We start from the raw sequence: 16,976 nt of genomic DNA, 5'->3' as shown, positions 1-16,976 counted from the left end.
GCCTTGTCCTTACCTCTGTTACTCCATTTCCTGACACTGTGCTTTCTGAAGGCCACAGACTTCCTTCCTACATTGGAAAGAATAGGAGGAAAATTGAGAATCATTCCTGTCCGGCCAGAGTCTAAACTGCCAAATATTTTCTAAGGAATTCTACCAAGTTACATTCTGGACCAGAACATCAGCTGGTGTAAATCAATGTAGCTCCAGTCAGCGGAGCCACATAATTTAGAACAGCGAAGTATATAGTCTTAGGTCTTAAAAACAGTCAATATTCTTACCTGCATTATTAAGAGCGTTAGATTAACAACACTGAAAGAATTCTCAAAATCTAATTTTCAACATTTATGCTTTCTATTTTTTTATTTCACTTACAGCTTGAATTGGACGGTGAAAACACCACCAGTGTTTTCTCTCTTTCATTAGAGTTGGTTTTTTTGGTCAGTTTCACTTTTTGGTGCTCAGGCACGAGAAACCTTGTCTGCGTTCAAGCATTGGCCCCAGTCCTGCAATTAGATCCCACTGTCACCAACCGTAGGCATTCAAAAATCAGGAGCCAAGCCCCAAAACACCCAGTTTAGGGAGTCTCTCCTTGAAATGCTAAAGGTTAAGTATTAGGACAACCACATACTTTGGAGTTAAAGAAAATGGATCTATAATTTTAGTTTCATACCACATATCCATGCAGCTGAAATGTCTGATAGTTGTGAACAAAGCCATTTTTATAGGGAGTTTTGAGACTTTAATATTGCAACTGTCGACACGGGCACTGATTGTTTAGTCTATTTAATTGCATATGGCTTCCTTTGCCTACAGGAAGTGATGTTCTGTAAAGCTATTCTATGGTAAAATTCCCTCAACATCCAAAGTCACAAAGAGCACTTGCACCCATCACAGACTGAAATCCTGTCTGGAAACAAAACAAAACACAATTCCCCCATCCCCCCGCAAAAGGGACTCAAAACAATTAATACCAAAGAACTTTTGAATCACTGGAAACATCTAGTGTAAATCAATGGAATCAATGAAATCGAGGGAGCTATGCCAATTTACATCAGTTAAGAATCTGGCTCTTTGTAACCAAATGCATATCTCTCTAAAGGAGGCATGGGATTATGTTGTATGGCTAGGCAAGGAATGCAACAGAAGAGATACTACGAATATGAAGATGGCTGATGATGCACTCAGAAGTGAATACAGAGCCAACATATGGCTTTAAGATATTCACTGTGGCTGTACGCACGGATTAAAACTTTGCTGGCTTGGAGGTATATTTGATTACTGTTTGTTACCTCAATTAAAAGGAATCTGAACCAAAGGGCAGCAGAGGGAATCACTTTGAAACATTTAAGTGTTTACTTTGCAATGTCCTCATGGCAAACTTCCTGAGCAGCTAGTGCCTCACTGCCTTCTGCTAGATGTTTTATATTTAACTTAGCAGTGGGCAGTGCCATTACAATATCCCATCTGCTTTTCCATTTCCCCTGCAGTGATGTCAACCTGTTTCCACACGGGCAGCTGCTATGCAGCAGGAAGGACAGTGCTTTCCCCAAGGCAAAGGGAATAATGCCATGCCACTATATATGATTTTGGGTTTTGCACTGTATAAGGCAGCTCTCAAAAGGGGAGGTGAAATATTGTTAAGTGAATTAAGTTACTTTCAAAGCTCCCCTCCCCCTGGAATCCTCACCTCCCAACCCGCCTGCAGTTTCCAGCAGTGAGCTCTTTGGGGCAGGGACTATCTTTTTGTTTGATGTTCTGTAGTAGTCACCATACAATGGGGTCCATGACCAGGGCTCCCAGGTGCTACCAAGATACAAAAAATAATAAATCACAAGTGGATGGTGCCCAAGAGGAACTAGAACAGCATTGAAATGGAACAACCAGAAACTTAAGCAGTGAATGAGCGGGAGGCTGTGAAGTTCAGATCTAGATCCAAAGTCTGAAGTGGTTTGATCTGGGATTTTCTATTTAGGCTTTTTTGGGGCCTGATCCTGCAAACAACTGAGTTACCCCAATTAAATTAAGGGTGTGCTACAGTGTTGCAGGACTGGGGCCTTTTACAGTACCCATCATTATGGTGCCTGAGAACAACTTATGTCTTATCTCTAAATATAGAAAGGAAAATAAAAAACAGGCCAGAAAAGCAGCAGTCAGAGGTGTGCAAAGTTTGTAGGCTGAAATATTAATCATGATTTTCTTTTCTTTTTTTTTAAAAAAAAAAGACATCCATCTCCTGGCCATGGGAGCACTATAATGCCAATCCTAAACATTCCAAAATCACGAGGAAGGCCATCCCTCCACCCTCCCACCAAAATCAAAACCAAAACCACACCAACCATGAGATAACCAGATTTTCAAAGTATTACATTGGGAGTTATTATTTGGTTTTCTAACTTTTGAGCACTCAGGGTCATGAGTTTTCAAGCTTACCTCTGCATGTATGATGGCTAGAAACCTACTTTTTATTTCTTAAAAAGCTGAGATGGCAGTGTTTGTACATGACTCCATGGTCTAGGGCTTAAAGAAAAAAACTGCAAGACTCTCCATACAATTGTGTGAGATTATAACAATCTGAAATTTATTTATTTAAGAATTCTAACGATCTATTTACATGGCTGCCCATCACTGTAGTAGTATATGAGTACCTTCCATGTAAAATCAAATGGTAATAGCAACAGTGAAGCTTTTTGGGAGGTAACACTGTGCTTGGAGAAGGGTTTCTGATTTTGATTTCCTTTTCCAGGGAATCAGTAGGGCTTTAGTAGTAGAAGGGGGTGTCAGTGTTTTGAGTATCATTCTCAGGGTGGAAAAGACTGTGTCGAAAGGAAGGTTTTGCAGTGTTTCCTAGAGACAGTCAGACTCTGGAGAAATGAAGGTATCTGTGACAGGCAGAGAAGGCAACAGAGAAATATGGTGCCAACAGTGGTCACATTAAAAACATTTGGGGGGAATTGTAAGGCTCTCTTCTTTTAATTGCAAATGTTCAGAAGCAAAACCATGTGGGCTCTAATGCAGATCTAAAATAAAAGAAAAAATGTAACCCAAGCAATAGGCCACATGAGTACTTCAGTAGATGGAAAGTGCATGGCTCCAGTGGGCTTCTCTGGGCATGAAAAAGTTTGCCTTTAAAAAAAGAACTTCTCAGTGTGCTCTGTGGATTGGCAAACCACTATCTAGTTCAATATAGAGAATGCGCAGGGATGACAGGCAGCAATTGATGTTGGAACATTGTTTTCTAGAGGGGAAAAAAAAATCATACTGGGCTGAATTTTAAATAGGCCACTTTTAAAATCTTTATTATGATTGATCCTTGTGTAATGAGCTTCCTGTTTAGCACACTAGGGGGCTTTTCTGTCCTTCCAGGAGTGCTCGCAGCATGCCAGTAACGAAAGTAATGTGTGGCTGTGAGTTAATTACACTGGATGGGGTGGGGATGAAGCTCTCCTCGGGGGGCTGGAGGTGGGGAGGAAGGAAACTAAGACATGATTCATAACTAAAAATGAAAGATAATGTGGCTTTTGATCTATGGAGCTAATCTGTATTACAAAAGTATTCCTTCGGTGGTAAATTCAAACAGGCTCTGAAAGTATTGTACACAATGCAAGCGGCATTGAACTGGCATAATGTAAACCTGCCAGGAGATTATCTTGGTTTTGCACTGCTTCCCTCCTTCCCCAAGCCCATGAGGTTCCACTTCCAAAGAGCTCTCAAAGACCATAGAGAACTGCACCAACTTTCTGTCCTGTGGGAGGTTTTAGCAGCTTGCTTTAAGCATAACACAAGAATGAATCAGAACCTTGCACATATCAGCACATAAGCCTCTAAATGCAGGCTGGTCCATCAAGAGCAGGCACCTTAGATCAGAGACCAAATCTGAGGGCTCGCCACACCTATGGAGGTCTAGTTTATAATAAAGTGCATTGCAGGTGAGCTTTTTTTGCATAGATCTCTTAATTCCTGACATGTGAACATCAACCAACCCCTCACTGGGAGCAGAAAGATGCTTTCCTCATGCCAAGGTTATTCCCCAAGTGTCCATGATGGGGTGTCTTGCACACCTGAAGCATTTGGGGTGAGCCATTGTCAGAGAGCCATGATACCAGACCAGATGGAACGATGGTCTGATTTATTAATGAAATCTCTATGTAGCTTGCTGTGGGCTAGGAATCTTGCAAGAACAGATTGTCTCCTGAACTTTCAGCTCCTGTCGACTCTTGGCTGGATTGGAAGCATGACAAAAACAGCCTCTCTTCTGATATTTTGTTACTGGCAGAAACCAGGTGCATGAGAATTTAGGAAGAACGGCACCAAAGGTTTTTGACACTACCCACTGGGATCTGGATTCAGGTTAGAATTTCAGCTCTGATCCCCTGGCTTATTCACTCCAAACAGGGCAGATGCTTTTGTAAAATGCCTCATCTGCAAGTCACCGTAGTTAAAGAGAGTTCATCTACACCCCCTCACCCCTTGCAGTTCACTCCTCTTGCCTGGTTTAAACAACTTGTTCATTCCCTCACTCCTTAGAGACATATTCCACATCAGACTAAATGAAGGGTCCTTTAACTGAATTGAATGATTTCACAGTTGAGGCTGTCTCTCACTTTGGCAAGAAGCCCTTGTCCAGGGGCCTCCGCTACCTTGGATTATTTCATGCGAAAGTGAGAGGGCATCTGTGGGATGAGGATGGTTTGTGTTCTTTGGGACATTAAACAAATACTGGAAAGTGTAGGCAGGTTCCATGTTACTACATGCTTTGGGCACTTCAATAGGTGTCACAAGGAGGACTTACTAGAACTCACTCTTTTGAATGTCAAGTTTCCTGTTTTCAAAGGGATAGCTTCATTTGATTCTAGATTGTAGGAAACATTGGATACATGGGAATGGTGCACCATACATGACAAACTAAACATCTGTTGGTGCTTTAGATTTATAGTGGAAACCTGTGAATTGGGAAAAAGTAACTTTCATTTTGCATGGATTTGGGGACATTCATTTTTACTTTCTGCCTATGGAAATTCCTGAATAGTTTCAAACGGATGAAGTATTCTTCCTCACTTCCTGTCCCAAACTGCTGAGCAGGGCTGCTATGTACTGCCTTCTACACCAGTGGTAGTTTGAAAGATTCTTATTGTTAAAGAGCTTTGGTATCCTTCGGGATGCAATGCAATATATGAATGCAAGTTATTGCTGTACTAAATGGTAGATCAAACAAAGAGTAGTGGAAAATCACATGTGCAGCCACCAAGAAAAATAAAGATTCTATTTCTTTTCTATGTAGGTTTTTATAATGTGCTCATCACCATAGTGTTTGAACATCTTCCAGTTGTGCATTAAGCAACGTGACTAATATCTGTCATGATATTGGAATGGATTTTGACTGAATTTGTGTCAACACTACAATTAAAATAATCTTATTTCCTCTTTGTTCGGAAGAAGCAGTAAGCTTAAATTGCACCATGAACTTTTCAGGCATTATTATTTCAGGAAGAATTCACTTTGTTAGACTGACCATGTTTTCTGTGTTCTGCCCTACAATAATGGGACAAGAAAACCTCGACAACATTGCTCTTCTAGTGGTAATAATGCAGCTTTTGGACCACTTCTACAGAACACCCTAGTAAATTCTGTATGATATTTGCACCCTCATCTCTAATCAAGAGTATAGTTTAGGGACTCCCTGGCCAATGCAATACCCATAGGACTGCTGTATTTTGGGGTTATGTGAGTCAATAATGTGAATCCCATCCAGGTGTTTATAACTGGTGTTTTCAGATTCAGGGGGATACAGGAATAGCCCCCTCATGCCATGCTGTGGTACCCCCTTTGAGTTAACTTCAGGCCAGTTAGTTGGCATTGGCATATGCATTCACAGCTGCAGGTCTGGAGGTTGCAGAGCATAAAAAGGCTGCTGTCCTTGCCCTCATGCAAAGTGTCCCACTGTAGACATGTGGTGGTTTTGTTCTCAAGGCACAGAACGCTAACTTGAAGTTTCTACTCAAAATCCTGCACGACCCCAACCACCTGAAAGATTCAGCTGCTTGGAAGGTGCCTGTTCGTAGGGTTCTAAATGGCACAAGCACTTTACTATATGGGCAAAGGCAATCAAACTGGACTCCTTTCACCTTTAACATTTCACAAGCTTCTGATCATCTGGACAGCAATGCACACAGAGATGGGGGAGTTACTTACTGAAGATAGGTTCTCATCTCTCCGTCTTCCTTGACTGTGCCGGTTGATGAAGGATCGTGCAGAGAGTTTGTAGTGGTTCAGCAGACATGTGATAACGACCACCATCACCATCATCACCACCACGATTATGATTATCTGTACAAACTCCAACTCCGCTGCAAGAGACACAGACATGCACTTTGAGCCACCTTAGAAAGCAGCATGAAATACAGCACAAGAAATCCTAGACTGAGTTCCACCACACAGCTAGAGGAGTTGCACAGCTGAATTGCTTCCATGGATGTTTCAAGCTCTCAGACACAAAAGTTCTCTGCAAGCTTCCACTCAAGCAACATAGAAAAGGGAAATGACTAGCACCAAGGAATAACAGCCCTCATACATAATAGATGAGGGTCTGTCTTTAAACGTGATCTGCAAAGACAAAATTATTCTAAATCATACCTAGATGTTGGCTTTATCGGCTTGAGTTGCGAGGCTAGAGTCCAGAGACCAAGTTTCTCAAAATCTCCCAGGGGTTTGGGTTCAGGCCCATCTCTACCAGAAATGTTTGCTAGATGCCTCCACTAACCAGGCTGTCCAAGTTTTACTTCTGTGCTGAATGCCTCGTCACCCTATTTAATGAAGGCACGCCTCAAATACTTCCGGTCTTAATTAAACAATTTTAAAAAATGTTTGGTTTTGCAGTACACTTAACATTTACATGGCCTTATTCAGATGAGGATCTGTATTAAATTTAGGCCTTAACAGCCTTGTGAGTTGGGTGAGTATTATCCCTGTTTTACACGTTTATAAATAGAGACCTGCTCAAGGGATCACAGCAAGCCTGCAACACTTTGGAATCGATTCCCAGTCCCATCCACACTACAAGTCTCTCTCTCTAGGTCCAGTTAATCTGCCAAAAAAACACACACAGTGGATCAGACTTTGTGCTTTTCATGAGAGGACAGACATTGAATCTACACTGACTGCACCCCTCCCCACCACATCAATATACCAGATCTCCAGATGTCATTCAGTTCAGTGCTCAGCACAGCCAGCTGACAGTGGGGGCTTGAATGGTGTGAACTGGCACAAAGAGCCTCAACAGGTTACCAGTTAACTTCAGTGTGTCTCCAAGAGACGGACACTAGACAGCAACTGGTGTGGAATGACTCCTAAAGTCAAAGGAAATTGTTCCTCACTTGGACTGTAGCATGCATTGGCTGGAACTAGAAGATATCGGAGATAGCATGTAACAGTTTGACCGATATGTCTATGCAATCCTAGTTCCGAGAAGATGTATTCAGCATCCAGGGAGAGCCTGGAAGCCACCCTGAGCAACTCAGCTCCCTGACAGCTGGCCAAGAAGTTACTCTAACTGTCAGCTGAACACAGATGCTCACCTGTTCTCTGGTGCTTTTCTATCTGGGATACATTAGCAGAAGGAATCTCAGGAAAGTTGTTTTCCCCCCAGCAATATTTGTAAAGACTGGGGCCATTTCAAGGGAAAGAAGGGAGGAAAAGCAAAGCCAACAGTGCAGACAACTTAGATAGAACCTGTTCCTCCACAAGAAAAGCCAAAGAAACCACTTTTTCAAAAGCTGTGCCCTCCGCTATCACAGATACTGTAATTTGCATTAAAATGTAAGAGCGCCTAAACAGAACAGCATCACAGTAACATCTGTATCTGATGGGATGGCTTCTGCTGACTCAGGCAGATATTTTTAATGGAGCATTTTCCTTCTGGCAGCAGTGAAGTAAAAGCAAATAAAATGTCAAGCAAAACAGTCCAGGTGGCAATTCTGGCCAGTTACCTTGGAATTAACTCTGCTTAGCAGCAGCAGGTGTATCTGCCACCAAACCAGTCTTAATATTACATTTCCCATAGCACCTTTCATCCCAAAGCACCCCAAAACACTACTGACTGTGCTTACAACCTTCAAAGACTTTGGTATGTCTTGTGGTCATTGGGAATACTTGGGTGCTTAAATTTAAGCGTGAGAGCAGGTCTTTTCAGGATTGGAGCCCAGCTACCTACAGCACCACTGAAAGTACAACTGCCTCTGGGGTGGAAGGAGGCAACTGAGTGGAACAATCAGTTCACAGTACCCTGCACAAACAGTGATGAATGGGAGTTTTAGCTAAGGCCCAGGGACAAACCCCACTCTCTTAAAAAGGGAGCCATGGGATCTTCAACAGTAAAGCAGACCAGGTGCCCACATGTCACCGTGAGGGGCACAGCATGCCAACTACCTAGAGCCGCTCTCTTTTAAGGTTTAATCTGAAAACCACACAGGCAGCATACTCTGTGGGAGAATGAAGGGCTATTTGACCCCGCTGGGATTGAGATGTGTGGTTCTAGAGAGAGAAGGATGTTTAAAGCGAGTTAATCATCTCTTCCAGGCACAACCCCCACATGATTAATTCTAATAGATTTCCCGCCCCAAAAAAACTATTAAGAACTCTTATAAATCTTCTTATTTTTTGTAATGCAACTGCATAGGGAAAACTTCAGGTAAGGCTTCCCTGGAGAAAAATGTGTGCATTATATTGCTAGATTCCCCCCACCCCCAACACTCCCTTCTCAAACTTTTACAAAGCTATAACTTCCAAGCATGAGCTTCTTGGATATGGAAAAGGGCTGGAAAGGAGATGGCGGGAGAAATTTACCCAGCGACAGCAAAGAGTTCTCTCTGCCCTCCAGAGCCTTTCAAAGTCTCAAGAATCTAGATGTAATGCTCTCCACTGAATGGATAACATACAGTGCACATATTGTCCCCCAACACCCACGTTCACAGCTGCAGCCTGTCGCTGGGGCTTCTTTTGGGGCCCGTAATAAACAGAGGTCTTTAAATCCACTCCAGAGAAAAGGCAGCTCTGCACTTTCTACCTCAATGAGATACATGTCAAAAAGCCACACAATGCCATGAAGGGAAACAGTCACACAGGCCCTCCGCCTCATTTAAATATCTGCCATTAACATTCAAGGGCCCTTTGTAGAAAGTCTCCCTGCATGACCAAAAGGATGAGAGGCTTTAAACCAATACCCGGAGTCCTTTTGTTTCCTTCCAACCATGAGAGGTTAAAGGTAACAGGAACCCTGACAGGGAGACAATCCCCTTGTCCTTGTGTTAACTGCTATCGCCCTGGGCATGCTTGGTTGCTTCCTAGACAGCTCTAAGCACTTGGCAGACAGGCAGGCTGCCTTGAGGGTGGAGTTAGGGCAGACTGCATTTGACAGTCCTATCACGCACTGCACAGGCCTCAGCCTCGCCTGACAAGGAGGAGGTTCATATAGGAGCAAGGGTTTTTTTTTGTTTTGTTTTACTAACCAGATTTATGGCTGCCTGTCTGCAGGATAGAGGGGGTTCCCATAGTTGCCATCTATGTCTTCCGGGCAGCAGGAGACCTGCATTTTTGGGCTAGTCTGTGTTTCTTTAGAGAGACGAGAGTACCAGAATTGCAGAAGGCCAGACTGAACTGGGAGGAGAGATTCTGTTTCCTAATGGGGCTATTGTGGTCCTCTGCCCACTGGGAAACACCAAATGCCCTTTAAAAAAAGAGGTTCCCTGGAGATGTTTATTCAGATCCAAAGGCCAGTTGTAAATGGCTGCTGTTCGGAGAGACAGACCTAACTGGGGAGGTGTCCCAGTTCACTTTCCTTTGGGTGGCCAGACTACAAGAGATGGCAGCATATTGCAACAACCCCTTTCAAACTCAGGTGCCTTTCTAAACTCCCATATTCCATCAGTTCTAATTAGAAACTCTCCACATCCAGCTACCGTATAATATACTTTCCAGCAAATATCCTCATCACCCCCCCTACTTTCCCTATAAGATGACACCAATCATGTGAAATCTGGAGAAGGAACCTCATTCAATTATTCAGGACGAAAAATGGAGATCACATAAGATGACTGGGTACTGTAGCAATATGGTATTCAGAATGCACCTGTACCATGCTAGGGATTATACATGCACTTGGATTCACAAGAGTTTGCCATACACTCATTTCAAAAAAATCTGCCAAAGTACAGATAGCAACTAAAACTGCAGTAGACACAAAGACTGTCTGCTACTCAGGCTGCAGTTCTGGTCTGCCTCTCCAATCTGAACTCTTTATGCTCTCTCTGAGCTATCCCAGCAAAAGTCCTGTGTGTTTTCTGTAACTAAGGCTTGGCACAAAGTCTAGACAGTGCACTTCTGAAGAACATTCCATTTCTAATGACCCTGCCCTTGTCAAAATGCCCAAGTTACTCAGTGACTCCATTTCAGCAGATGTATGACAGCTCTTTAAAGCAGAAGGGCACAGACAACAGCACACCTTTATAATGATGAGCCCTCTTTTTTCTCCTACATATTTGTAACAGAGAATATCAGCTCGATAAACCACCGTCCCACATTATGGAATGCTTTGCTTGCCGCATAATTTACACAAAGCTGGATTTTAAAGAGGCAAGTCAACTTTGCCAGTGATGAAGTGTGACACATGTTTTGGTGACTAGAAAGAAAGAGAAAGGAATGATATCAGTGACCAAATGGCTCATAAAACCTAAGAAAGGGACATGGTTCTACTCCAAAAGATTCTGAAGACTGTCTAAAGAAAAACAAGACTAGCTGGTTATAAAGAAAAAGTTCTCACACGATGGGTGTGAGACTCATCAATTAGCCAAGTCTTGCTAAACTGCTTAAGGAATTTTGTTGGTATAAGTAAAGCTAAAGCCATCTGGGAGTGTTTTTCATATCCCTCCCACCTGTAAAACTCTTAGTTACCATGAGTCCAACCTCAAGTTTTATAGTCCTCTAAAAGCTGCATAAAATAGCATTTGCATACACAAAAGTATTGTGACTGGAGAGTCTGGAATTGAACAAAGGATGTTTTCCCCGTGGGGAAGGTTGGTGTAAGGGTCAGGAACATAGGTTGTTACTCTATCCCTGGTCCAGTACCAAACGTTGCCTAGTCTGCCACTAATTTAATTGGCTGATTACAACGTAGGTGCCAAAAGCTATTATTCGAACATGGTATGATTATTAGATAAGAGGAAATATTTCTTTCTGGGAAGGTTTTTTCTTTTAAAGGCAGCTGTTCGGAATATTAGAAGTGAATACTCAAATGAGGTAGATTAGTGGGCAGAGTGCAGGTGACATGATGAAATGGATTGGTTCTACAGTGTATCGCATAGCACTCACTACTTTTGATTATGAATTAGGCTGTTTAAATTTATAATTTAGTTTAACAATATGTGCTGTGTGGGAAAGCTAACATTAGAAAAAAAATTAGAACTTTAAATTTCTTAATTGGGAGGGAAATTACTTTTGTAATCTCAACATCCTACAAGCAGATTTTCTGCAGTATCATAGGTCCACTCCTCTCATTTCAGCTATTGTTTCTTCATATCCCATCGGTGCTCACTCTGTGGGTGTCCCGGGGCTGGAGCACCCACGGGAAAACACAAAGAAACAAAAAAAGCCCAAAACAAACAGTGGGTGCTCAGCCTCCCCCTCCTCCCCAGCACCTCCCGCCTGCTGTGGATCAGCTGTCCTGCGCCTATGTCTATGCCCATGTCCTTGATCATTTCTCTTCGCCTGCATGGGGGAGCAAATGGCTCCTAAGCACCTAAAAATCACTAAGAGTTACTCTAGATTTTTACTGGACTAGCAATCAGAATCTGAATTTAGAGACTTTTGTGCATCTCAGCCAGGTGCTATCTATGAGGGATCTGCTAAGTTTTATAAATAAAGATTTCTCACCGTTGCATTGCCATCAATGTGCCTCTCATGCGGGCAATGCATCAGCAACTTTCAGCGCAGGTCTAGATGACAGGGTGATAGAGACACCACCAGCCACAAGTGTCTGGACATTATTGCGCCCATCACAGCTGCTACCTATGGGGATTGCATCAGTGAGATGCCTGCAAGTCTCATTCTGCCCCCAAACTCTAGCCTGCAGTGAGCAGCACAGCATCTGAGCCTGTGGCTAAGTCAGATATTTTGAGATGTGCTGTATCACAATAGGAAGAACATTCATGCGCCCTTTTGAAAAACAAAACAAAACAAAAATATCCCACACAATTTGCTCTTTTCAAGCATCAAAAGGGCCAGATCTACTTGAAGCATCGAAGTTTATACCAACCCCTTTTTCTGTTTTAACTTGTATTCATGTGCTTCATTTTCAAAACTAGTGAAAACTCCCTGGAAAGCGGGATCTATATAGTAAAATTTCATTCAAATAGCTAGAGTCAAACTAATTAATAAACCCTAAAGTATCTAATAACCATGCAATTCAGCCACTGTGCAAATAAAAAGGGATGGGGTGGGGGGGGGGGGTGACAGGACTGCAAAGAATATCATTTATAATTCTGCTGGTGTCCTAAAAAAAAAAAAAAACAAGAAAAAACCCCCACTCGTTTTGTATTTGGCTTCCTAATCATTGTCATTTTTCAATTAGAAGAGACCTCATTCCATTTCTGTCTGTAATTTCCCCCCAGGGAGGTGTTATGAATGCACCAGGCTTTATGAGATGGACAAATTTGGCTTCCAAATAGAAAGTAAGGTCACTTTAATTTAATTTAGCATAATTTTCACTCCTGAATACATTTCAAACTAACAGGTTCAGACACCACATTTAAGTGACAACCTGTTTCTCTATATTTTCTGTCTAGACAGACATTGCCGGTTTTGGGATCAGTGTGTGATCACTCTGCAACTATATAGATATAGATATATATTTACAGATTAACAAATTTCTGGAAATGGATTTTAGGGTCAAGTGAAATCACTTATCAAGTAGTGCATTCAAGTTTCTATCACTAGTCTGCCCTCTTAAACCAGTTCTCTCCTTGAACAACAGTTTCATAATGGATCATAGTATTACATTAAATCAAACATAGGAGCCCAAAGTGCCTCCCAAAGCTTGTGGACTACAAAAAAACACAGCCTATACAGTGTACCCCAGATGACAGAAGTGCACAGAGTTATAGCTTCACACACAGCTATTTTGACTTTTTGTCTAAATTTGTGAACAAATTTGGTGTAATACTTTGACAGTGTGCCAAGAGCGAATGGGACCCTTAGCATTGCCAAGTGTGGGTGCCACTATTGTAAAGAAATTGCCTACTTGCTAAGAGGAACAACTACTCCCTTCCTGGTTAAAAACAACCACATGCAAATTTGGTCATGCCTGCAATTCTGTCTGCCCACGAAGGTGTTAGGAAGTGAAAGTGTCTGAAATGTATGAAAATCTAATCTGGTTAGTAACTGTTCCCTATGTGACAAGGCAGAAGATAGATAACTCATTGTCATTCTGACCAGCAGCTCCCCATTTGAGTGACTTTCAACTGGCAAGCGGTTTCATTTATCTAGGCTCCAGGAGCACCAGAGCCAAGATTTAGTCCTCATTTGAATGAAGACCTGGTTCTTTAGAATTTAAAATCAAATTGAACCAGACATTGAAAGAAACAAACTTTCTGAAAGCTGCTAGGAGCATTTCAAATACTATGTCCATTGAGCATTTCATCCACAAAAGGTTTACATTTTGTTTAAAAAGAAGACAGTGATTTGGGTTAATATTCATACCGTTACCAATGATCATTACTCTTTCCAAGTATCAGGTGGTGCAAGTATTCAGCTTTTAAGCAGAACCAGCTTTGCCACATGATATTTGCGATACATTTGAAATGTGACGATTTAAAATGCATTTCCTTATTTTACAATTATTGTTCCCATATACAGAATAGATACCAATAATTGTTCTTTTCTGCTATACCATTTATTTATGATCGCCAATACTCCACCGCTGTAGGGAAACAAGGTAAGTATGGAAAATATACCTCTATTTTGCTGAACTAATTAAAAAAAAACCCAAATCTATAAGGTACAAAGGTACAGGGTGGTTTTCAGAAGAGTATTTTCCAGTAAGACCTTTGCTTTCAGTTGGATACAATCTGCAAGTCAGAACAATTCTATTACTATCCATAAGCTTTAGTCATTATGTGTATTACATACCATACAATAAAAGGGAGTGAGGGTGGGAGGGCTAAATTATTTAGAAGATGGTAATCCAACTACACTTTCTTGTTTTACAAATTGGTAAAGAATACACAGACCATACATGCTATGGTAAACTGGGCTGAAACGAAAAACGTTTTTAGTGAGACTTAAAGTTAAGCATATTAATTCAGAGTCAAAGGAAGTCTTGGTGAAATGGATTCCTCTAATGCTTTGTTTCTTTTATTTTGACTACCATTTCATCCAAATTCTCTTGATATTGTCATTTGAATTCCTTGTTTAAATCAGTTTCTGGGGCAGTTCAGATGATACAAAGAACTGATCTAGACCACAATCTAGATTCTGAACCATATCCCAAATGTGTGTTCTTGCTGAGTTTTAAAAACTTTTCTTCATAAATTTCATGCACTCTTAGGTATTTGCCAGGATTGGAGGTGGCTCAATCACAGTATCAGAAGAAAGGTGGTCCAAGCACCAGATCCAATCCAGAAATACAAGGCACCTTGTAAGAAAACCTCACTTTTTAAAGGTTCACAGCTCATTTTCCAACCCAGAAGGTTTGGGATGTGCACCTGAACTTTTGGATGTTACCTAGACTGGCATCAAAACCAGTGGAGGATCGCTCATCACCTCTGGTTTTAATGAAACACTCTTTGAAGAGAGCATCTGAAACGATATTTTATGATTGCTCCGGAAGCAGCGAGATAATGAGGCAGCTGGCATCAGAGGCAGGCAAGCCCTTATGAACAGGATACATTGATTTAGGGCCAAGCTTTCAACCAGGCTCAGGTCAGCCTCCGATTGTGCAAGACCACTTTTACGTAAACAACTATGTGTGTCATTCTATACATACAAAATTCACATGTATGCAAAAGCTCTGGGTGAAATCCTGACCGCACTGAAGTCAATGAGAATTTTGTTATTGACTTAAATAAGGCCATACTTTCACCCTCATAAACATTTAAAATAGCTCCTTCCAAGGACAGCAGAGAGATTTAAAACTTTAATACATAGGCCTTATTTTCCTTCTAAGGCGGGTTAGTATTCTTATCCCCACTTTACAGACAGGGAAAGCGGAGGTGCAGAGAGGTTCAAGGGCTTGGACAAGACCATGCAGTGAGTCAGAAAGAAGATTCTTCTGTCCTTTGCTCTGACTTATCACTGTCATTTTCAAGACAAATATTTACACATTAGAGCAGCAGTAAAGATTATATAGAGATGTTACTCTTCAGAGAAGTTAATTCCTTGTGTTAATAAATTAAAGAAAAAAAGGGAGTAACGGTTTGATGAGTTTTGTTACTGAAAGAAAGAAAATGTCCGTCCTATTTCCTGCTAAAACCACGTGGCTAATTCTCTCTCTTGGATCCGGTCACGGGTGACGGAACAGGTTTCCATTTATAATAATCGTTTCAGGCAGTATTTGCCCACATACTCCACAGGTCTGCACTTCTTTTTCTTTGAACCCTAACAAATGCCAAAATAATAGCAGCTGCCTCACATCCTCTGTGCCCATGCACTGCGAGTTTGGCTGGACACTAGAGACCTCTGTGAAAGGAAGCATCAAAGCAGTGGCGTTCTGAATTATTTTAGCAAGTCACTGTCCATACATGATAAGTGCTGAACCAGGACTAAGAGAAGATTAGGGTGTGTATCTGTGTGTAATCCATTCCCTACCTACCTGTGCACCAGATTTAATGTAGGAAGGTCCAAGATGCTGCTTTGGGGAAGTAAATCTCCATTAGGCTCAACCCATATCATCCCATTGGGAAGGTTTTCCATAGAGTTTGGGAGGGGTCGGAGTGGAAGGAGTGTCAAATATGTTTCAGCCTACTCCCAATCCCCCTCTCAGGAATCCGGGTGGACCCCATTACAGCTGCACCCCCTTCCCCAGCACCTCCACGGTCCCCTGGTAGCACGGCTCCAGTGGTGCTGTCCTAACTGTTGAACCTCCTGGCCTGTGGAAGGTCCAAGGAGGGGGCTATGCAGAAGAGGGTCATTCTATTTTCCGCAGGTAGGTTCTATCAGGCTAGTATAGTATGAATCCCTCCCCACATTCTCCCCAGGCTCTCCACTCCTTACTTTCCTCTAGCACAGATCTCAGAAAAGGGGGCACCATCGGGGGGGCGGGGGTGGAGGGGGGGAAGAAAGAGAGCCCTAGAGGGAACTGTACCCCTTGTCCAGGTGGAAATGGGGTGATCCACATACAGTGAGTCCCTCTAGGTACAGAGAGGGGGGCACAACCCGACCACTAAAAGGCTGGCTTGTTTCTATACAAAGTCAACTCTTTTCAACATCTTTCTTTCACTGCGCCCTCAGTCAAGTTCCCGCCCTCTCTGACCCTCAGACACGTCCAGGCGACCAACATAAAAAGTGGTTGTTGAGTAATATGCAAAGGGGGTCGAAAGTCCTGGGTGATGAGGAGAATACAGGAAGAAGGTATAACAAGAAAAGCCCTGTCTATACCAGGGAAAGTTCTAAAAATTCCCCAGTGTTATTAACACCAGGTTATAGAGACGTGGCCAAAGCTGCGTTTATAATGGAAACTCAGTCGCAGCTTTCATTCACTAGCATCTACTGCTAATCTATATCGCAAGGCTAATTAAATTAGTAGAAAAAAAGAAACAGGAAGTGAGTAAGAATTTCTGAAACTGTAAAGAAGAAAATAGACTGAAAGGAACACAGATTTTATTATATTACAAGTTTTAGAGTCCAGTGGAAACAACGTTTTTCTCTGAATCACAGCCACCCTCTTGCATGCCAATGTCATTATCAGCACTGCTCAGGAGAAGTACTGAGTAGGT

The 16,976-nt window shown here is 42.1% G+C and overlaps 1 protein-coding gene across 4 annotated transcripts in view; it reads right to left on the bottom strand.

Annotated features, from left to right (window-relative positions):
- PMEPA1 (prostate transmembrane protein, androgen induced 1) overlaps nt 1-16,976 on the bottom strand; it is a 66,839-nt gene that overhangs the window by 5,598 nt on the left and 44,265 nt on the right. For all 4 annotated transcript variants that reach the window (XM_048820089.2, XM_048820088.2, XM_048820090.2 and 1 more), the window contains 2 exons: nt 6,190-6,344; nt 14-67 (listed from right to left, as the gene is read on the bottom strand). In XM_048820089.2, the coding sequence (XP_048676046.1) occupies nt 14-67; nt 6,190-6,344 (209 nt within the window). The remainder of the gene's footprint in view (nt 1-13; nt 68-6,189; nt 6,345-16,976) is intronic.

The sequence above is a fragment of the Caretta caretta genome, chromosome 13 (assembly GCF_965140235.1).
Source record: "Caretta caretta isolate rCarCar2 chromosome 13, rCarCar1.hap1, whole genome shotgun sequence".
NCBI classification, from domain to species: Eukaryota; Metazoa; Chordata; order Testudines; family Cheloniidae; genus Caretta; species Caretta caretta.
The sequence above is the reverse complement of the archived record's forward strand: the minus strand, read 5'-3'. Positions and strand labels throughout refer to the sequence as shown.